This window comes from Notolepis coatsorum (assembly GCF_963971535.1).
Source record: "Notolepis coatsorum genome assembly, chromosome: 4".
Taxonomy (NCBI): domain Eukaryota; kingdom Metazoa; phylum Chordata; class Actinopteri; order Aulopiformes; family Paralepididae; genus Notolepis; species Notolepis coatsorum.
Genome location: NC_140168.1, coordinates 151346939 through 151370798, shown reverse-complemented (window position 1 = coordinate 151370798; position 23860 = coordinate 151346939). Strand labels below are relative to the sequence as shown.

Sequence of the window (23860 nt, the reverse complement as noted above, 5' to 3'; positions counted from 1 at the left end):
GGAGCTCTCGTGAAACACGTCTACTCCATGAACGCCTAGCTCCGCCCCCCGGGTTTTCTAAATGCTATGAAACGGAAATGAACCGATAAAAAAACAATCTGCTTGGACAATGTTGACTGGAAATAGGTCATTGATAATGCGACGGGCAGATTAGACACATAGCCATAATTTAAAACATAGATTAGGCGATATTAACGTTAACATTGAAGTGGCCTTGGGCATTCAAGGGGGTAAAAAAGGAAAACACGGCTGGCTCTCAAAGTGTTAAAATAAGGACATTGAACATTTTTAAAAGAGCAGTCTCAGTATTATGACAAGGTCTAAAACCCGACTGAAACATCTCATAGATGTTTTTCTCTAAAAAAAGATTGCAGCTGGATGGAGATTACTTTCTCCAGCACTTTGGACAGAAAGGGCAGTTTCGAGATGGGCCTAAAATTTTAGAGAACAGAAGGGTCCAAGTTTTTTTTTTTTATTAGTGGCTGCACTATAGCATGTTTAAAAGAAGTTGGAAAAATTCCTGAACTAAAACAAGCATGCACCAAAACAAGAATAAAAGAGCCAACTGACTTAAAATCAAAAACCTCTTTTAAAAGGCGAGAGGGAACACTGTCAGAGAGGCAGTTTGTGGGGCGCAACTCACGAACAACATCAGACAGTGAGGACAAGGATATGGGTTTAAACTCCTCAAAAACAGCTGGGCACACAGGTGGAACCGAGGGGTCGGGGGCAGCAAGAGGGGGTGCAGACCGAAGAGATGAGATTTTGTCAACAAAGACATTTAAAAAATCATTACAGAGAGCAGGCGATGGTACAACAGGGGCAGTATCACGAGGGTTTACAAGAGAGTCAAGAGTATTAAATAAAACCCTTGGTTTACTAATATTCTTAGAAATAAGATTAGAGATATACTCAGTTTTAGCAGCCTTCATGGCTCTCTGATACTCCATTTTACAGTCTTTTAGAATCCCAAACAAGACATGTAACTTATCCTTCTTCCACTTTCTCTCAGCGTGAGCGTCTGAGCACACGGATAGCATTATTTATCCATGGTTCCGAAGGAGCCCTAGGGTGTTTGCTCCTCAATGGGGCGATAGAGTATAGGATGCTGGTGCAAGTGGAGTTAAAAAGTGCAACAAGCTCCTCTACATTTAGGGCATTATACCCATCCACACTAGAAAGCACAAAGTCATTAAAAGCTGTGTGAAAATAGAGGAGGCAACACACAGCTTCAAGACAGACTGGAGCCTGTTAGAGGAGGCAGCACAGTGCTTCTCGATACTAAAGCGATCAGTAAAACGATGGCCTGTACCGGTCAACTTCATGCCAGACAAATGTTTAAATAGGGCCCAGTTAAATAGGATTAATACAAATGACAGACACCTACAGTACTTTTCATAGTACTGTTATTTTATACCTATTCTTTTTTTTTATCTACTTTTTCTCCTCCTATTTTTCTGTATTTTTCTCCCATCCCAATTTAGTCGTTATGCCAATTCCCCCCTCCCCTTCCTGGTCATTGCGCGCATTTTCCCCCTACTTGCCGGTCTAGGGAGCCCTGAAGTCTATCACATGCTTCCTCAGATACATAGGAGACAGCCAGCAGCTTCTTTTCACCCGACAGCACGGACTCTCATTGGTGAAGTGTAACGCGTGGGAGGATCACACTACCTTCACCAGTTCCCTCCCTCGCTGTACAAGCGCCCTGACTGACCTGTAGGAGTCCACCCACCGGCTTCCCACCCGCTGACACTGCCAATTGTGTCAGTATGACGACCGGCCAAGCCGGAGGCACCGCTGACAGCCGGATTAGATACCAGTGTCTCTGCGGTGGTAGACAGACGCTTAGTCCGCTGCGCTACACGTCGCCTTTTTATACCTATTCTTATGTCTGCATGTTATACATTGTTTTTATTCTGTCGACTGTATGCAGATTTTTATGTTGTATTTATATCAAAATGTTCATTTTGTGGTACTTGCTGTGAAGCACTTTGGGCTGCGGTCTATGTGTGAAGGGTGCTATGTAGTGTAGTATCAGTGGAAGTTATTCCATGACAACACGTGAAACACAAACAAATTCACTCATAATTCATAATTATTATTAATTTACATATATATATATATTTTGTTTTATTATTATTATTATTATTATTTCTTTTTTTTTATTAGAAATGTTTTCCTCAATCACTCAAGTGCAACTTTCCCTCACATGGGTTAATCTTTTTATTCTATTATCCAATCAAAATAGGCTATTTGAGTCATCTAAGCCCCGCCCGTGCAACTTTGCTCACGCTACTCACGAACGCGGGTTGAATGATTGACAGCCCTTGACGGTCTGAGACTCAATCAGAGAGGAGCTGCGCGACATGGAATAGATCACTGCACTTCCGCGTTATATGGAGCTCGTGAGGAGGAGGGGGGCGGGTGGTCAATTGTTTACACTTTCCATGGGATAAAAGAACGTGTCTCGACTCGAGTCGGACTTGTCACGATGGAGAAGCAGCAATATTCAATGGAAGATGACATCGGTCACTGCTTTGGCTGTTGTGTGGTGAGTGCATTTAAAATATATATATATTTTACAGTGATTATGAATTCATTGGCCCGCTGTGGCCTTACGTGTGTAATACACCAACACGGTTCCCGCGGGCAGGTAGCCCCCAAGGACCACATGAGTCGCCGGCAAGCCTTGCTTGCGTTTCTAATCAAATATTAATATCGCCGCAGGGAGGGGGCATAATCCCACGGGACAATGGTATTGACCGATATGTTTACCCATATTCCAATGTACAGTTTAGCTGTACCATTGACTCAGAATGGTTTTATTGAAATCGTCACAGCAGCATAGTTTGTTTATACTTCAGAAGTATGATATTTAAACATGGTCCCCAAAATGAATGGAAGCGAATGAGGAGCCTGACACCTGGGAGGAATGGGGGTGTTGCAGCGTTGGGGATGTTTAAAAAATATAATTTAATATATAATATAATATAATATAATAATTTTGTGCTTCACCAAGAAATTTGTTCAGCAAATTGATGTAGATAGTTGTTATTATTCATTATTATTATATTATAAAAAATATATGCATTGAAATGTCTCGACGACATTGAAAATGAGGGTGACCTCAATTGTCCTTTGAGAATAAATAAAGGGTTGAATGAATGGAATGAATAAAACAAACTTGGTGTTACTGAGCAACTCCCCACCTAGGAGAATATAGGATAAGCGCAGGTTCCAGTCACACCGATTGGAGACACACATGCAGGCACACATGCAGACACACAAAAAGGGGAGTCTTAAAGTTACCCCAGATGGGTAACCACTGGAATCGCTGAGCGATGAGAGAGGGTGGGGGAAAACACAAGAATAAAATAAATAAGAATTTAAACTGTAGGCAACACAAAACACCAGTATAAAATAACTGGGTAAAAAACTCAAAGTAACCACCACTGCCTAGTCGTTGAAAACAACAAGAAAAACAACAGCACTAGAGACAGAGAAAACCCTAGAAGCATGAGCTTGGGACAGTCCTCTACTATTGAGGGAAAAATATGAAATGGACAAGCATCCAAACACAGTCAACCAAACCTACTTAAAGGCACTGCACACCTGACACCAATCAGGTGGCAATCAAGCCCACACACCTGCCATGCCACATGGCAATTAACGGCAGAGGCCAGTGATTGACAGCTGTCCCTCACAGAAAGACTAAATAGACAGCTGTGCCTCACAGAAAGACGAAATAAAGCCAAAGCACCTTAGAATAAACTAAAATAAAACCCACATAAACCGTGATCCATCACAAACACAACCTGTCCGGCGATCCCACCTACCTCCTCTGTCTGAGCGGCTTCCGCAGGTTTGGGAGCCTTCTTGAACATTCCACTGAATACGTTTCCTTTCTCCTGAAACACACAGCAAGCGTTCAGCTTCAGGACGGTAACTCACCCATAACACTTTCAGTGCCCACGACGTGATATGACGTTTTATCAGCCCCCCCCCCCCCCCCTGAATGCCCACGACGCTAATTATTATTATTATTTTATTACTTACTTACTTACTTACTTACTTACTTACTTATCCTCTTCGTACCGGTTGGGGCATAAGGCCGCAATCATACACTGCCACTGAATCCTGTCTCGTGCTTTGGCCTGCGCTTCGTCCCAGGAAAGACCCATCTCCTTCAGCTCCATCATCACTGTCCTTCGCCAGGTGTTCTTTGGTCTACCCCTCTTTCTCTTCCCAACTGGGGTCCATCTCAAGGCAACTTTGGGTAACCTTTCATTGGGCATCCTCAATACATGGCCGAGCCATCTTAAACTCCGTCTCCTTATCTCGAGGGACATATGCAAGCTGCCTGTCTTCTTATAAAGTTCCTCATTCGAGATTCTATTTGGCCAAAATATGTTGCAGATCCTACGTAAGCAGCTATTGTGGAAGACGTCAACCTTTCTCAGGGAATCAGCCTGGAATATATATTCTTATTACATGGCGTTTTAACATTCGCCAAAATGCTTGATTGTGATTGGTCAATAGCGCTCGTCAGAGGTCCGTTATTACTCGATAACGGACCTCTGCCGAGCAATAATGACCGCTGTGCGCAGCTGACGCACTGCATCAGTGCAGCCAATCAGACACACCTGCCGGCTGCCGGAGTGCGGAGCGACCGAACAGAACTGCGTCTGCATTTGATCTCGTCTTGTCGATGGTGTAAAATGAATTAGGTATATTGTTAGTAAGTTGTAATAAGCAGGATAATGCCATGTAATAAGCGGGATAATGTATAGCCTATACTCGGTCATTGTCGCAAAATAATTGACCTTCACTGACGTTTAAAACACCTCGGCGAGGCGCCTCTGTGTTCTAAACTCTGTGTCGGTAAATTATTTTGCGACAATGACCTCGTAGCTATACATTATACCTTACACAGTAGCCAATCGATAGTAGAGAGTAGTGATACATTTTTGGAATGGCGATCAGGAATTGGAATGACCTTTTTGGAGAACATCTGATCTGAGGTAAGGATTCTATTTTACCAGTCTTGGGATAATCAGAGTTGTATTCGCTGAGATATCAACGTGTCCCCCATGTGTGTGTGTGTGTGTGTGTGTGTGTGTGTGATGTTGAGGAAATTAGGTAATCGATTTTCAGCTCGCGGCCCCAGCGTGCATACGTACACATATACTATCGATAATCTAGCGTTTATTTGAAAACTATTCATAAATAGGCCGAAAAATGACAACGTTTTTGTGTATTCTAGAATATTCCAGTACAGGGCGTTTATCATGGAATCTTTTTATTTTCCTTGAAAACGAGGGCTTTTCAAAATGCTATAAAACGAAAATGAACCGATAAAAAAACAATCCGCTTCGACAATGTTGACTGGAAAATGAGTCATTGATAAGCGACGGGCAGATTAGACACATAGCCATAATTTAAAACATAGATTAGGCGTTATTAACGCCAACATTGAAGTGGATGGTTGGCATTCAAGCACTAAATCGTGCGCCCCCTGCTGGCACTGAAAGTGTTAAGACTATAGACGCCTTTCTATCCCTTCTTTCTGTTCTTACAACCCACCTTTGTGCTGGTAGTGACGTCCGACAGACTGTTGTTACTGGCTGAGAGCTCTTTCTGGGCAGAGAGATTCTCCTGAAAATGTATAAATAAATTAATAAAATCATTAGAAATCTATTAGGTCTCAGGTATCAAATCGATACAACCCGGTATTGAAAAATTCAAACCGAATTTCTAACTTTTAACTGTCAAAACAAACAAATGGAACAAACAAAGTTCATTGTTTCTGTTTGGGGACTCGACCGTACCTCTTCTTGTGCTTTGGGGGTCTTCCTGAGTACTACGCCAAACACGGCCGCTTTCTCCTAGCAGGGACAGAGCAGAGGGGCTTCAAATCAAACGTACCATATATCCTACATCAGTGTTTCCTTTACACTGATGACGCACCACATGGAAATACTTTATCAGTATTGGTCTCAACAGTTTTAGAATCACATTGTTTAAACACTGTGTCAGAGGACGTTTAGAAGGAAACGTGTGAGGGAAACACCCTCACGAAGTTTAATAATAATCATAATAATTAAGGCCGTCAATCTATTAAAATATTTAATCTGATTAATCGCATGATTGTCCATAGTTAATCGTAATTAATTGCAAATTAATCGCATATTTTTTATCCGTGCTAAATCTACCTTAAACTTTTTCAAGTTTTAATACTCTTATCAACATGAGTCTTGCTTTATGCAACCATTTAACACAAAAGGATGACCCTCATGCATTGCAAATTTGCATCAAATAAAAAATGCACAAATGCACAAAATAACTTAAAAGAACGCGTTAACTTTGAGTCTTAATAATAATTTTATTTGAAAGCGCCTTTCAAAGCACCCAAGGTCGCTGTACAGGGTTAAAAACAAATACAATTACACAGTATAAACACAATGTTACAAAGTAGGGGAGCAGTTATAATAAACTTAAAATTAAATATGCCACAATTGTTAAGGGGATGCAGATCAGAGAAAGAGTTTCGTCTTGTTTACATCAGGGTCCCCCATTTTCAATTCATCATAACATATATGACATACATGACATACAGATAGACAGTACTGCTACATCTATAAATGTATGACATATCAGATTTGCAAATACAGTACTGTTTGTGATACAAAAAGTGTCCAGAAAAAGAGTGTATATACATTTGACGTAGAAACTGTACATTGGAGGAGGTTGGGTGGGTGGGGTGGGGTTGGGTGGGTGGGTGGGGGCTGTACATTGGAGGTGTGGGGGGGGGGGGGGGGGTTGGGTAGGGTAGGGGGGACACTGTACACTGTACATTGGAATACTGACAAAGCCATACTTGGTCATTTACTGTACAACTGGGTTAGGACATTTGTAGGGGCCAGTTTTGAATTGCAGTCTCCCGTAGGTGTTCTTTCAGAGTGTTTTTGAAAGTGGGTAGTGATTTACATTCCTTTACAGCAGTGACAAGTTGGAAGGAAGAGGAGGATCTGAGTGACCGAGAGGGAGTGTAGGACTGGAGAAGTTCTGTGAGATAAGGAGGGGCTAGGTTATGGAGGGCCTTGAAGGTGAGTGAGTAAGTCAGTGTGTGACTTAACAGGCAGCCAGTGAAGTTGGTGGAGAACAGGAGTGATGTGGTTGATGGAGGGAGTTCTAGTAATAATGCGGTAGTTCTGGACCAGTTGGAGTTGGAGTTTATAGAGATACGTTTATTTTTACTAAAGCCCACGTCCAGGTGTAGCGAGTGACTCATGTGTCTGTAGGCCGTCTGGTCTGTAATTTAGCCTCACCTTAGTGCTGTTGTCCTCTGACCAGCTGTCTTTGATGGCAGACAGCTCACCGTGTAGCGACCGCTTGTCCTGAAACCCAACAAAACCATTTATTTTAACAGAGCTTGTGTGAACGCACAAAAACGCGAAACATGTGACCTTCGTAGCCATGGAGATGTCTTCCTATATCTAATATTTTTGGTTATTATACCTTTCACAATAGAATAGAATTATGAAATAAAAATAGGCCAGGACGTTTTTATTTTACAGTTGTACAGCCCTGGCCTATTTTTATTTCATAATTCTATTCTATTGTGCTTCTATCTTAATTTAGTTCATATTCCATTTTATTCCACCTTTTTTATCTTATTTAAGCATTACATCACACGCAGGAGTGGTTTGTGACCAATAAACCATGCCTAGGGGTGGTCGTTAGGCCCGAGGCGCAGCCGAGGGTCGTTAGACCCCCCTAGGCATGGTTTATTGGTCACAAACCACGACTGCACGTGGTGTAAAGCTTTTATACAACTGCCAGATTCATCCAACCTTATTTCTATACAATAAACACACATTAATCGAAGATTTATTGAAAAAACCATCCGCCAGAAAAAGTAGTTCCCACAACTACAAAAAAGACAAGTTGCCTCCATGTGGAAGCAGCTTGAAGTGCATCCAACCAAACTAACACATCCAACTGTGTATTATTGGAATGATTGAGAGAAGTTGCCTCATGTGGAAGCAGCTTGAAGTGCATCCAACCAACTAACACATCCAACTGTGTATTATTGGAATGATTGATTGAAAATTGTATTACCAGATGCAGAATGGGTACAATACAGTACGGCTCAATACACACAATTGTTAAGGGAATGCAGACCTACTTTCCATAGAACTTCATTCTTAGATGCTTCTATATAAAGTAGGTAAAACAAATTAAAACGTTTTCTTTGCCCTATAGGAAAAAAACGTTTTCTTCGCCCTATTTTTTTATTTATTTCTTTTAGCCTAAACTTAACCAGTTGGAAACCAGGGGTACAGTAATAAAATTAGCAATCAACCAATCAATCAATTCAATAGACCATGCTCACTTAAAACAGCGCTGCTTCCTTCTCAGTCTGACTCCCCCGCTGTTGCAGACAGGAGTGTGTGTGTGTGTGTGTGTGTGTGTGTGTGTGTGTCACAGTGTGTGTGTGTGTGTGTGTGTGTGTGTGTGTGTGTGTGTGTGTGTGTGTGTGTGTGTGTGTGTGTGTGTGTGTGTGTGTATGTGTGTGTGTGTGTTTGTGGGTACGCCAGCGTCGGACAGTGTGAGAGAGAACGCTGCAGTCAGTAGAAAGAAGGAAGTAGAAATTTAAATCAATCAATTAATCTATCAATCAAACCGCGATTTTTCTTTTGTTCTAGATTGACTCAAGACCCATCAATTACATCATCCAACATTGTTTAAAGGGCTAACACATTCCCCTTGACAGAATCGCTTCATATTTAGTCGTTATGGTGCTTTCAACATAACCATTTGTTGTCCGCGATCTTGTTTTCTCCCGGAGTGAGCCGGGGAGGGTTATGTGATTCGGTTGTGGGCGGGTCCTGAGCCCAGGACCGTGGATTGTTGCCAATAAAGACGTGTGAATGGCCAATCAGAATCGAGAAATTTGCATGCCGTTGTATAATATCCGTTATTGTCTGTCCGTTAATGTCGCACCAAAAACGACCAAAGCAAATTGCTTGTATGTGAAAACTACTTGGCAATAAAGACCTTTCTGATTCTGATTCTAACAGTGGCTTCCAGTGGGATCATAGCTACTTCACAAAGCAACTCACCTTAGTGGTAGTGGTCTCTGAGAGGTTGTCCCTGCTGGCTGAGAGTTCCTTCTGACCGGACAGATTCTCCTGAAACAAAACAACAGTAGAATCATTTGGGACCTATTTAGGTCAGAGATGGAAAACCCACGCAAAGAATTTTCTATTTTCTCGTACCCGAGCCAAGTTTGATTTATAATCTGCCTTTTTGTAATGGAAAGAGACTCTATTTCCCCAATGGTACTTTGTCACAATCTGAGCCAATTGTCCTCACACTTCTTTGGAGTGCTTGAGTTCAAGTTCAAGTTCTTTATTTGTCAAATACACAACAATACAGGGGGCATTGCAGGTAATGACATTCTTGTGTTTCGAGCTCAGACTCAACAGTGCACAATTAAGAAACATCAATGAATACAAGAATGGTAACAATAGGTGGTAGTAGTAAAATCGAATTAAATATAAAATGAGATAAAATAGTCAATTATATACAGAGAGTGTCTTGCGTGTAGTGTATGTGCATGATAAGGTGCAGTGCAGGGTGTGTGTGTGTGTGTACAATAACAATAAGTAGTACGATAAAATCTAATTAAATATCAAAACGAGGTAAGATAAGATAAAATAGTAAATTTGTACAGAAAGTGTCTTGTATAAAAATGTATGTGCATCTTAACTCATTCTGCGCCAATCAGGGAAAAAGTCGGGTTAACTCGCCAACCGTTCAGCGGCAATCACGAGAAAAGTCGGGTTTTAATCGTTATTTCTTTTATTAGCTATATCCATTCATTTTTCATCCATCCAGCCTGATGTTATCATTGGGAATGGGTCTGAGCTCGCAAAGGGTAAATACCGCCGCCTACGCCTTACAGCCGTTATTGCACATCATTGAAATCCCTTCCCCTTGGGCTGTACGCTGATCTAACAGGTCCGGTTCAGGTTTTCCTTCTCGGGCATGCAGTATCGTTATAACACATGGACTGGGGAGACTGAGAGCAGCGTGGATTATGCCTTTCGGACATATAACGTTGGAACAATAAACGCAATCAATATTTGGAATGGCGATCAGGAATTGGATTAATCTTTTTGCAGGACATCAAAGACCAGGTAAGGACTCTATGTTACGAATCTTGGGTTAATCCGATCTTTCTTTCGCCACCATCGGAGCGTGTGTGTGTGTGTTTCTGACGTTGGCTGCAGGCAAAGCACTGAGGCTGCGGTTACACTAGGGCCAGTTTTCGTTTTAAGTTTTCAGATTCAGTTTCGTTTTGCCTCCTGAGCACAGTGATGTATATACATGTAGTACAATGCCAAAGCAGTAGGTGGCGATGTAGTTCAAACATAAAGGCCATTTTCAACCAATCAGAAAAGTTGAACGTGCCAATACACTTCCTGCTAAAAAATAACAATCCACCATCTTTAAATACCTTGCGTGAGCCATTTAGCCAAGGTAGCATTTATTTTTCAACAAAGAAAGTGCAATAAAAGTGCAATAAACAAAACGGATACATTCACTGTGTGTTCTGCCTCTCATTTGTTGATGAAACATAACCAACATCAACACAATTTACCACCAAGAGCGAATAGTTTAGTCTCACAAAAAGATCTCCGATGTGCTAATGTGAATGGCATTCTCCATGTATATAGTAGCATCGAGGCTCTTAACGTCGTAACGTTAACGCTAGTAGAAATGGATGAAAACGTTATTTAACAGATTGCAGAATGGGTACAATACTATACGGCTCAATACACACAAATGTTAAGGGAATGCAGACTGTTGTAGTTTTGGACTGGGCTCCTTATAACAATAACTTCACAACACATTGGTAGCCGCAGCTACTTGGGACAGCTCTGCTGTAAACACTGGAAATAACCGTGCAGGTCTCTACTACTCAAATTACATGGCACCATTGTCGGCGAGTTTTCGCCGAGTTTCCAAAACGAAAACACCCTTTCAGCGTTGCCACTAGAAAAACGCGGTTTCCTGCCAAAACTGTGTTTCTTTTTAACTTGGACATGCAAACGTAATCATTCGAAAATAGAACGTTGCTGTTTTAGCCCAGTGTAACTGTAACTGAGGGGTACAATTCCCTGACTGTATTGAGAGTATGGTATTATTAAACCACTACTTAGTTATGTACTTTAATTACTGGCCATACAGTACATGAATATATCTGGTGAACACCCACACAAGAATACGACAATGACACCTAAAGTTCTAGTTAGAGGGATTTATTATTATTAGAGCAAGCAATGGTAGGTTACAGATTGAGAATTATACTTGCGCTTGTAAGGCGAAGAACACTTAAAGTAGGTCAAGAGCGTAAGTCCATGAGAATAGTAAGATGGGTATAACTGACGCCACCTGTAGCATAGCAATTACATAAGGCACACTCGTAGTCAGCTGGAGACACTAGGGGGTTCCCTCCGGTTGTAAGCCGGCAGGGTAGAGGAATGTTCGGGTGCAAAGTCTGGGTTAACGAGGAATAAAGAAGCTCCAGCTACGGGAGTCGACACATGTACTCCCCTCGATCGGCAGACAAAGCAACAGCTATAATCCAAGTATGCTCGACAGCATGGATGAAAGCTAGCCAGCCTCTGGTCCTAGAGGCGGGCTCGAAGGTGCTCCTCACAGGGGTAGATCCCACACGACAGTGGGGTAGACGGTTCTCTGCTCCAGCAGCCACAGTACCAAAGCAATATAATCCAGCCAGAAAAGGCTCTGCATTCGCCGGTGTAGGTTCTCCTTTGCACTATCCGTCACATTAAACTAGGTTGAACTTGCCGTTACTTCACCAAACTATGACACTTTACTATCCTATATACGACAATGCATGTGCACACTCAGTGCATGTGTGTGTGTGTTCCTGTGGGTCGCCCATCTCGCGTGTGTGTGTTAAACTGCATGACAAATAAAGACTTCTAGTCTAACAATTATTATCCTATTCGCACATGTTCTAAGTGCTCTATTTAGACGCAAAGTTGCTCACTTCACTTGGTCGTTGACTCGTGGTGAAGGCTTTACTGGTAATGAACGAACGATACGTTGAACGAAGTGCTGCTGTTTCCACCTGCGCCGTATTTATACGTAAGGTGAATTATCTAGTGCAGGGGTAGGCAACCCTAGGCACGCGGGGGCATTTGCATAGGCACAGGGGACAGCATCAAAAAATATAATTTAAATTTTTTTTTTTTTTTTTTGCTTTGAAATATTATAGTGAAATATTTTGCACTGTTGTCGCATTTATCTTGTTGAAATCCTCCCACAGGTTCTTTTTACTACCACATATTTAATTGAGACCCTTTATTTGTTTATTATTTCAATTTAGCTGGAAATACATTGCTACATCATTCAGTAACATTTGCAGAGCCTTATAACAAAAACATTATTACGGCCACCATTGTGACCAGTGGGATTAATCAACAAATTGTATTATTTATTTTTCTATTTCATTGAACATTGCACATGTTAAAAGCCATTTTTTTTACTCAAAATGTGAGTATTACCAAGTCAACTTGTGTTCTTAAAACAATGACAATAAACATAGTTTTATTAGGTTGAAATAATGTGGTTGTGTACTTATTTTTCTGTTAACTTATTATGGATTGAAAACTGAAAACCTTAATGCACAGTAACTGAACTCAATATTTTTAAGTTCTGGTAACTTATTTTTTACAGTGTAGTCTTGCGATCAATCAAAACTTATTTACACGATATACCTCACATTCACCCTCCATTCACATCCTGGTGTTCTCCATTAGGCCTGTAGGTGGAGCTATGACAGCACACGTACAGTACACACACCAATGGTGTGTGATGTGTCCAAAAATGAATGGGCAAATGTGAGTTAAATGGTTGCACTGTATGCAGCTGTTTGTCTGCATTGCATCCCCCCCCCCAACTCAGATTTAGGGTTGATACAACCATCATAATAATATTGTTAATAATAACAATAACAATAATGATGTAATAATGTAAAAATTATCATTAAAAAGACCTGATTATGAGAAAAAGAATTTACGATGCATGGCATATTGTTGAGGCACACTAGTTACAACTATATTTCAAACAGGCACTCCATGTCAAAAAGGTTGCTGACCCCTGATCTAGTGCCAACCTCAGTTCTGTCTCGTATTACTGCGCAAACCTGGACATGTTGAGACATGCCTTGGCGTTGCCTTTGAACTCGCCATTGGGGGTATGGTCGTTGGCGCCTAGGGGTCGCTGTCCAATAGGAGAACGAATATTATGGTCTGGTTTGTACCCAGGTAAAGGGATATTCCGTGTATATATACAAAGAATACAAGGGATATCAAATGATATACAAATATTATACAAGGGATCTCAAGCAGTAAATATATATATTCGGTTTAATCTGACCCTTTGTAACAGTAACCATGGCCTGAGAAGCAATTTTTCAGCCCCCGCTTCTGTTCGCGCATGATGACACATATAATACCGATAATCTAGCATTATTTTCAGAACAATTCATAAATCAAGCGACAAATGGCACGATTTCTAAGGAAATACATTGAAGCGCCGTTTGCTCGAGTTTCTTGAGATTAGACAGAATGCTCTAGAAATATACTCTTATTCACCACGGTATAAAACGGAAATGTACGGATGAAAAAACAATCTGTTTTGTGCATGTTGACTGGAAGCAACTCACTGACAATCGATGGGTCTATTAGACCCATAGCTATAATATAAGATATATTTTAAGCACTCGCAAATTTCGCAGTCTCCCCATTGATTAAAGCGATGGCATTCTAGCACCCCCTGGCGCCCCGACCCCTGGCGCTGATTGAGTTAAGGTGCAGGGTGCACGTGTCTTGTGTGTGTATTCAAGAGTTTAAGAGGTGTATGTGTTCATGAGTGTTTTGATGGAATGCAGATTCACCTGTACTTCTCCATGTGCTTTGGCCATCTTTTTGCGAAGTCCACTAAACAAGCCCCCCTTTTCCTGCTAGATGGGCAAAAAGACATTCAAATAAAAACCTCTAAATTCAACATAACCGATTAAGAATAAGCTACATGAACATAATCAAACTGGGTTTGCACTCACCTTGTGATTCTCAGTCAGACTGTCTCTGCTGCCCGAGAGCTCACTGTGTAGAGACCGCTTGTCCTGTGAAGAAATAAAAACAGTCGAGTTAGATATCAATGTTGATGTTAAAGGAACACGCCAACATTTTGGGAAATTAGTTTACCGTCTTCTCCAGAGAGAGACAAGAAGATAGATACCAGTTTCCTCCATGTGCGTTCAGTAGAAAGCTATCTGGCTGCACATTAGCCTAGCTTAGCACAATGAATGGAAGTGGACAGTGCCTGTTAGCCTTAGAGAGGTGTTAGTTGGACAATGCCTAGGCTAACCGCCACTGTCCGCTTTCATTCATTGTGCTAAGCTAGGCTAACAGGCAGCCAGATAAGATAATCCTTACATTAAATATTAGAGAAAACGTATTAGCTTTCTACTGAACGCACAGAGAGGAGACTGGTATCTATCTTCTTGTCTCTCTCTGGAGAAGAAGGTAAGCTAATTTCCCAAAATGTTGGCGTGTTCCTTTAACAAATGTTACGTCATCAATCACTACTGCAGGTCAGGAGGAGGTCGGCCACCTACCTCCTCTGTCTGAGCGGCTTCCGCAGGTTTGGGAGCCTTCTTGAACATTCCACTGAATACGTTTCCTTTCTCCTGAAACACACAGCAAGCGTTCAGCTTCAGGACGTTAACTCACCCTCAAGTTCAAGTTCAAGTTTGTTTATTATTTGTCAGAACAAAATACAAATGCTTGTTTCTGTATGAGCCCCTGAGAGTGTGCTACATACAGTACAAATAAAGTAAGTAAAAAAAAAAAAAATAATAATAATTAAGAAGTAAGTAAAAAGTAAGTAAAGTCAATATACATATGGATTGTTATAATGTGGGTTCACTGGGTTACGTCAGTCAGACCTTCTAAATAAACATCACAAAAGAACATTTGGACTGGACCTTTACATTATTACATATACAATATACAATACAGAGTAAAATGAGTAACAGTGAGGTAGAATGCAGAGGTACAAAACTTGGGGTAGGGTGCAAATGAAGTATGAATGTGGTGCAAATCTCTTTAATAATAGATAAATATAAAGTGTGTTAAAGTGAATAAAGTGAGTGGTAAGGTGAGTGTTTGTTTAAAGTGAGTGTGCACATGTGGATGTGTCTGTGCAGTGTGTGTAGATGATGGGTTGTTACATAGCGACGCCGGCAGAAGAAAACCTCGTAACTCCCATTTTTTTTTTATTTATAAATCAACTCAGTAGATCATCCTCCATATGTGTGTGTGGTTTTACAAAGTTTAAACAATGGGAAAGCATTAGACCGATCATCTGTCTAAACCTTGTAACTCTATTCGCCCTCAAATGTGTGTTCGTTTTTTTCATATCCTGAAAAGTTGGGTTTTTGGAGTTACAAGGTTTTCTTCCGCCAGCTAGTGTCATTGTCATTGAGCATGGCCTGGGGATAGAAGCTCCTTCTGAGTCTCTCTGTACTGGCCATGAGGCTCCAGTAGCGCTTGCCTGACCGCAGCAGTTCAAAGAGGCAGTTGTTTGGGTGACTAGAGTCTTTGATTATTCTCTTAGCCTTGGCTTGTTATAAACGCCCTGGAGAGTGGGAAGCCCACCTCCAATTGTGCGCTCGGCTGAACGGGCCACTCTCTGTAGTCTGCTGCGGTCTTGTGCGGTGCTATTCCCAAACCAGGAGGTGATGTTACCAGTCAGGATGCGACACTTAACTCATTCAGCGCCAATCACGGAAAAAGTCGGGTTAACTCGCCAACCGTTCAGCGCCAATCACGAGAAAAGTCGGGTTTTAATCGTTATTTATACAATGGCATTCTGATTGGCTGAAACACTTCTTTCAGACGTTGTTATTTTTCATAACACACTCCACGTGATCCCAGAACCCGCCCACAACCAAATTACTTTGTTTCCGAATCACTCCGCCGTTCGTGTTTTTAGGAATGAAACCAAGATGGCGGACAATAATCTTTATGAATGGATGTATTGATATAGTCATAACGACTCATTCAAAAACGATAAAATCACGTGGAATGTGTTAGTTACTTACACAATGTTAGATTATGTAATTGGTTGGTCATGACTCATTGTGAAACAAAATATAAATTGCGGGAAGTGCGTTGTTAGATGGCATGCGTTGTAGAACCTCCCTCTCCTTCAAAAGGACACTGTCATTTCACTGTTAATAAAATGTTCAATCAATCAATCAAATAACAACCGCTAACTTCGCTGTTAGATGGCATGCTTTGTAGCAACCTATGTATAGATGTAGCACTGTCTATCTGTATGTCATATTATGTTATGATGCATTGAAAATGGGGGACCCTGATATAAACAAGACGAAAGTCTTTCTCTGGTCTGCATCCCCTTAACACTTTGGTTGCCAGCCGGATATGACGAATTATCGCTTGGATGCCAGCACGTTAATCAATGGGAGGACTAGCACATTTGCGAGCGATTAAACTATATCTTAAATTGTGGCTATGGGTCTAATACACCCGTCGCTTATCAATGACTTGCTTGCAGTCAACATGTACGAAACGGATGTTTTTTCATCAGTACATTTCCGTTTATACCGTTTTGAATACGAGTATAGTTTTGGAGATTTCTAGAAAGAAAAAAAGATTCCGCGATAATAGCCATTTACTGGAATACACAAAACACGTTGTCATTTTCCGGCTGATTTATGAATCGTTTTCAAATAAACGCTAGATTATCGAGAGTATTTGTGTTCTTATGCACGATACAAAAGCGGGCTGAAAAATCATTTATTCGTGCCACGCTCAGCGCCTAACGCCACACACACACATTGTGAACGCTGTGAATAAAAACTCTGATTAACCCAAAACTGGTAACATAGAGTCCTTACCTCAGATCAGATGTTCTGCAAAAAGATGAATCAAATTCCTGATCGCCATTCCAAATATCGATCGCGTTTATTGATCCAATGTTATAGTCCAAAACAGATCATCGATGCTGCTTCCAGTCCCCTCAATGAATGCACTAGTATCAGGTTGCATGCCCCAGAAGTAAAATGTGGACCAGAGTTATTTTTTCTGATGCAAGTCCCATCGACTCCAATCCAATGATGTGCAATACCATCCGGGAGACAATAGGGGGCGGTATTTGCCCTTTTCGAGCTCAGAGCCATTCCTAATGATAACGGCAGGCTGGATGGATGAAAAATGTATGGATATCGCTAATAAAAGAAATAACGATTAAATAACGAGAAATCTCGTTATTGGCAACCAACGCATGGCGAGAAATAACGAGAAATCTCGTTGTTGGCAACCAATGTGTTAACAATTGTGTGTATTGAGCTGTACTGTACCCATTCTGCAATCTGTTAATAAAATTTTCAATCAATCAATCAAATAACAACCGGTAACTTCACTGTTAGATGGCATGCTTTCAAGCACCGCACCTCCCAGCTGCTTCTAGACACGGAGGCAACTTTTCTTTCTTTTTTTTTACCTACTTTTTCTGCGGATGGTTTTGTGAATAAATCTCCATTATGCTTCAATTACTGTGTGTTTATTGTATAGCAATAAGGTTGGATGAATTCGGCCATTGTATAAAAGTATTACACCACTTGAAGTCGTGTGTTATAGAAATTAGATCACACCTATGGGGGTCTGACGACCCTCGGCTGCGCCTCGGGCCTAACAACCACCCATAGGCGTGATCTAATTTATATAACACACTCCGTCGCATGATGTAATGCTTAATTATTTTATTAGCTATATCCATTCATTTTCATCCATCCAGCCTGATCATTGGGAATGGGTCTGAGCTCGCAAAAGGGCAAATACCGCCACCTACGCCTTCCAGCCGGTATTGCACTCTATTAGAAATGGTGTAGTTTCTTTTCTGGGCCGATCTGAGCCATGCGGGCAGGGTTTAAATACTCTGGCAGGACTAGCGTTTACAGCATTATGCAATGCCGGGCAATGTGGGACGGACCTCCATGAGCAGTATTTGGAATGGCGATCAGATAATTGGATTATTTCTTTTGCATTACATCAGAGACCAGGTAAGGACTCTATATATTAAATCTTGCGTTGATCTGATATTTCTTTCTACCGCGATCGAAGCTGTCCGTGTGTGTGTGTGTGTGGCTGTTTGTTTACCGTTGGGTGCAGGAGGTGGGGGGGGGGGGGGGGGGAGTGCCGCGCTACGAGGGCCATTTCATGTATGCACGAGGAAGGATAATAATGATAATCTAGCGTTGATTTCAGGAAGATTCGATAATCAGGCGAAAAATGACAATGTGTTTACTTAGTGTATTCCACTAAAACGCTATTATCACGTATTTTCCTGGGATTACTAAGAATCAGCAAAACTATACTTATATTCAAAACGGTATATAAAAAAAAATAAAAATAAAAAAGCAACTCACTGACAATCGACGGGTGTATTAGACCCATAGCTATAATATAAGATATATTTTAAGCACTCGCAAATCTCGCAGTCTCCCCATTGATTAAAGCGATGGCGTTCTAGCGCCCCCTAGCTCGTTAAGCGATGCCGCTGGATGAGTTAAAACTATAGACACCTTTCTATTCCTTCTTTCTGTTCTTACAACCCACCTTTGTGCTGGTAGTGACGTCCGACAGACTGTCGTTACTGTCTGAGAGCTCTTTCTGGGTAGAGAGATTCTCCTGAAAATGTATAAATAAATAAATAAATAAATAAAATCATTAGAAATCTATTAGGTCTCGGGTATCAAAAAAGAATGTCACTGATGTATCGACCAAAAATCTATATCGATACAACCCGGTATTGAAAGAATCTTGAGAACACGATACCGAATTTCTAACTTTTAACTGTCAAAACAAATGGAACAAACAAAGTTCATTGTGTTCTGTTTGGGGACTCGACCGTACCTCTTCTTGTGCTTTGGGGGTCTTCCTGAGTACTACGCCAAACACGGCCGCTTTCTCCTAGCAGGAACAGAGCAGAGTATCCTACATCAGTGTTTCCTTTACACTGATGACGCACCACAAGAAAATACTTCATCAGTATTGGTCTCAACAGGGCCATGCACAGACATTTGGAGGAGCTATTGCTCTGGGAAAAGGGCACCCCCCCCTTATATATAAAAGTATATAAGTATAAAATATTCGCCACTCGAAAGGGCACTTTAGCGTGACATATTTCAAATGTGGGGGCACATGGTCATGTTTAGACCATTGGAAGGGCAGGTCCTCTCGTTCTTGCCACTCAAAAGGGCACTTTAGCGTGACGTTTTTCAACCATGGGGTCACCGGGGGGGGGGGGGGGGGGGGGGGCAGTGTCGCTGTGCATTCTTGCCCCTCCCTCTATTTGCAGCGGAGCTGCTTGTTAATCTTTTATGTAAAAAGGAAGGCTCTCCAGAGGGGCAACTCAGCCAATCAGAGTAAACGGGCTGTTGCCCGGGCAACAATAGCCCATACCTGTACAGTGACTCACGGCGTGTCTGTAGGCCGTCTGGTCTGTAATTTAGCCTCACCTTAGTGTTGTTGTCCTCTGGCAAGCTGTCTTTGCCGGCAGACGGCTCACCGTGTAGCGACCGCTTGTCCTGAAACCCAACAAAACTTTTTTTTCAACAGAGCCTGTGTGAACGCACAAAAACGAATAACACATTTTTTATTTCCAAATAAAATACAAAATACAAAAAAAGAATATCCCGCTACCTGAGCAGGTGTCCCCTCTCCAGGTGGTCTGGGAGACTTCCGGAGGATTCCGCTGAAAAGCCCCCCCTTTTCCTGGTGACATCACACAGTGCAAACCAGTTTATTACATCTACCATCAATGGCCCCCGTTATAAAACACCAACTACGTCACAATCCTTTTCCTTTCCAGGCGAATAATTCTGTAGGTGAACCTCACCTTAGAGATGTCAGACAGATTGTCACTGCTACCCGACAGGTCACTGTGAAGTGACTGCTTATCCTGAAAGACCAGATTAACTAGTTTAATACAATGGCTTTATTTCATAGAATGTACCATGTTTTTTTTTTTTACTCTTTTACTAGCTTTAGCCCTTCACATTTCATGTTCCTTTTACTCCCTTACTAGTTTTAGTCTCAGTTATTTTATGTTCTTTTTTACTCTCTTGCTAATTTCTATGTTCTTCAACACTGTAGCGCTTTGAGATTTGTTCCACAAATATAAAAGCGCCCCTACAAATCGAATATATTATTATTATTATTATTATTATTATTATTATTATTATTATTATTATTATTATTATTATTATTATTATTATTATGTCATACAATGTACTATTGTATTATGGGTGGGAAGTATGGCCTAAAACTCGTATCATAATATTTCGTTTTTTGGACAGTTACGGTATATATATATATATCACAGTATATTTGTTTTTCTTATAATGATAATGATAATGATAATGATAATGATAATGATAATGATAATGATAATGATAATGATAATAATAATAATAATAATAATAATAATAATAATAATAATAATAAAAAATGCTTTGGGAGCAGTACAAGACTCTTAAAATCATTGAACGTACAGCGAGATAGCAAAAAATCTTGGTATCTTGGGCTCAGCAGTCTGTCCCATTCAATTAAATTCAGTGTATTGTCATTATACACAGCAGAGCAACGTACAGCGAAATTTGCAGTATCCTCAAGGGCGGCACAACAGTGCAATATGCAAGACATTTAATAGTATAGCTAAGTCATTATAAACCATTTGTGCAACCCCTAAGGTGTAGTGCAGTTCATGTGGCAGTCATTTTAAAAGACAGTTCCATTCCAATTCATTCATGCATGATTCTACCAGTCCATATTTTATATTATCATTAATAAAGTGACAGTGCGGGGCGCCCCAGTGGCGAACCACATAGCGCGCTCAGCCGCGACACAGCCGACCCGGGTTCGACTCCCGAACCCGTCGTTATTTGCCGAATGTCTTCCCCCCACTCTGTCTCCCATTCCTCATCTGTCTCTCCCTACTGGACTGCCCAGTAGAAATAAAGCGATAAAACGCCAAAAAATAAATCATAAAAAAAAAAAAAAAAAGAGTGACAGTGCATGACAGATCAAATCCAGTCCGCCCCTTTATTAGTCCATTCCTGTTTTTTCTTCCTCACCGTTTCCATTTGAGCTGGAGCGCATCATACTGTAACTATCTCTGCTAACTATCTGAGTGCTCCGATAAGAACAACTCCAGGGTTAGTTTAACTGTTTCGGGACCAGCTTAGTTGACATTAGCAGCTAACGTTTGTTTAGCTCATTGAACTGTCAGCTATCTTTACTTGCACATGTGCTCCTAAATAATTGTTCCGGTTCGCGCACATCTATTTTAGTCACAAATACGACTGATATTAGATGCTCGGACCGTCTTAAACCCTGTTCGCTCGACTGTTGGCACTATGTCCTTACACAGGTACTACGTTATGGAATCTGTAATGTCCTTCCACCGCTTGCTTTCTTGTCATACACTGGAAAAATTTTCAGCTAGCGATGCTCGTGTCTCTTGCTTGCAGATAATAGTTTTCTGCTCAATGTCCATTTTTTTTTATAAACCAAACCGTCGAAATGAGGCACCTTTCTTTCTAACTAATTATTCTTCTTTGTTTGCATTGTGTGTTACATTTGTAAATGTGACAAAGTATTTATACATTCAAAGAGCCTAAAAGTAGCCTTCTACCAGTACATCCGTTAAGAGTCAAACCTCTACCACCATGGCAAGGATTTCTACCGGTATTGTACATAATCCATTTTTCCAGTTTAGCCAAAACATAAAAGGGAACATTTAATTGACGACAAACTGGGTGTCATTAACACAATGGCCGCCAATAACGAGTTAACTCGTTATAGCCCGCCAATCGTTGGCCGCCAACAACGAGTATACTCGTTATTATGATAGTTATTTCTTTTATTCACTATTCCATTCATAATTCATCCTGCTATGGTGTAGGACTGTGTTGCACTCTGTCTGAGACCGCAACGGTGCGATACCGCCGCCTAACGCCTTGCGACAGCTATTGCACTCCATTTGAAACGATGTGGTTTGTTTTCCTGGCCGAGCTGCAGCGTGCAGGGGGGGTCTAAACACTCCAGCAAGGCAAGCGCTCATAACGATGCATCGACGAGGCTCCCCCGCCCCCCCTTCATTTTCTTGGATAACGTGGGACACACTACCGCGACCAGTATTTGGAATGGCGATCAGATCATTGGATTATTCTTTTTGCAGTACATCATAGACAAGGTAAGGACTATATATTATCAATCTTGCGTTGATCCGGAAAAAGAAATTCCTGCGATCGCAGCGTGCGCGCGTGTCAGAGCATGTGAGCTGCGCAGCGCGGGAGCGGCGCGGGGAGTGGAGCAGGTGGTTTTGAAGTGAGCGACTGAGCGGGTTTTAAAATGGGTCGGCGCAACTTCCGGAGCGAGAGTTCTCCTCCTCTCCGGGCCGCTCAGAAACTGATGTAATATACATGTAGTACAATGCCAAAGCAACAGGTGGCGATGTACAAACATGAAGGCCATTTTCAACCAATGAGAAGGGTGAACCGTCACTCACATCCTGCTAAGACCAAAGTATAATCCGCCATTGTTGTTGTTGTTAGCTTACATGCTAACGTGAATGGCATCGACCATAGCACTGTGGCTAGGCTAGCTACCATGGCTTAGTAGAGCTAGTTGAATGGATAAACGTTATTTAACATTGCAGAATGGGTACAATTACAATACGGCTCAATACAAACAATTGTTAAGGGGCCCAGGGGGTGTAGACTGGTGTAGTTTGGTCAAATCAAGCTAATTTACATCATGCTCCAAAAAAAATATTCTGCTGAGCGAGCTGTGGAGCGCTCGATTCGTAAATGAAGGTGAGCGGTGAGCGGAGCGCTGAGTGGCGTGGCGGCGGGATCAACATGAGCGATTAGCGGAGCGGAACAAGCCGTCTAGAGCGAAGAGCGGATTTCTCGGTCGCGCCGCTCCGCTCACATGCTCTGGTGTGTGTGCTGTTGGCTGCGATCAAAGCACGGAGAGCCGGTTTCCCCCCGTCCCCTTTCGTGCATGCATGATGAAACATAATACCAATAATCTAGCATTGATTTCAGGATGATTCAATAATCAGGCGAGAAATGGCAACGTGTTTAGTGAATTTCACTAAAGGGCTGTTTGACGGAGTTCCCTGGGATTACACAGGATCACTCTACAACTATACTCATATTCACCACGGTATAAAACGGAAATGTTTGGATGAAAAAATTATCTGTTTTTTTGCATGTTGACCGGAAGAAACCCACTGACAATAGACAGCGTTATTAGATCCATAGCTATAATATAAAATATAGGTTTAGCTCTACAAACAAGTTAAGCGATTACATGGGGTTAATGGGTGGCATGGCCTATGCACTTCCCGGAAGGGGCGTGGCACTCAATGTGTTAAGACACTTTGTCCAGTGAAAAGGGGCGTGGCTGGGTTTGATGCTGATGTTGACATAATCAAATATTATAAGAGATAATCTGCCACAATTATCAGGAAAAAGACTGATCACCTCTTCCATCTGTGCAGCTTCTGTTGTTTTGGGAGATTTCCTGAACATTCCACTGAATATATTTCCTTTGTCCTGAAACACACAGGGGAGAGTGACGGTCAGATTGAAACACACAGGAGAGAGTGACGGTCAGATTGAAACACAGAGTGATGGTCAGATTGAAACACACAGGGG

The 23860-nt window shown here is 41.5% G+C and overlaps 1 protein-coding gene across 1 annotated transcript in view; it reads right to left on the bottom strand.

Moving 5' to 3' along the window:
* The window catches only part of LOC311226733 (uncharacterized protein), a gene marked incomplete at its 3' end in the record, with an annotated part of 175780 nt that overhangs the window by 101427 nt on the left and 50493 nt on the right, over positions 1-23860 (bottom strand). Inside the window, exons 8-21 of the mRNA XM_084312143.1 lie at positions 23687-23758; positions 20032-20094; positions 19836-19907; positions 19652-19720; positions 19047-19103; positions 18750-18821; positions 14723-14794; positions 14165-14227; positions 14000-14065; positions 9126-9194; positions 7329-7397; positions 5829-5885; positions 5584-5655; positions 3837-3908 (exon numbers count right to left, since the gene is read on the bottom strand). Coding sequence (XP_084168269.1) covers positions 3837-3908; positions 5584-5655; positions 5829-5885; positions 7329-7397; positions 9126-9194; positions 14000-14065; positions 14165-14227; positions 14723-14794; positions 18750-18821; positions 19047-19103; positions 19652-19720; positions 19836-19907; positions 20032-20094; positions 23687-23758 — 945 coding nt within the window. The remainder of the gene's footprint in view (positions 1-3836; positions 3909-5583; positions 5656-5828; positions 5886-7328; positions 7398-9125; positions 9195-13999; positions 14066-14164; positions 14228-14722; positions 14795-18749; positions 18822-19046; positions 19104-19651; positions 19721-19835; positions 19908-20031; positions 20095-23686; positions 23759-23860) is intronic.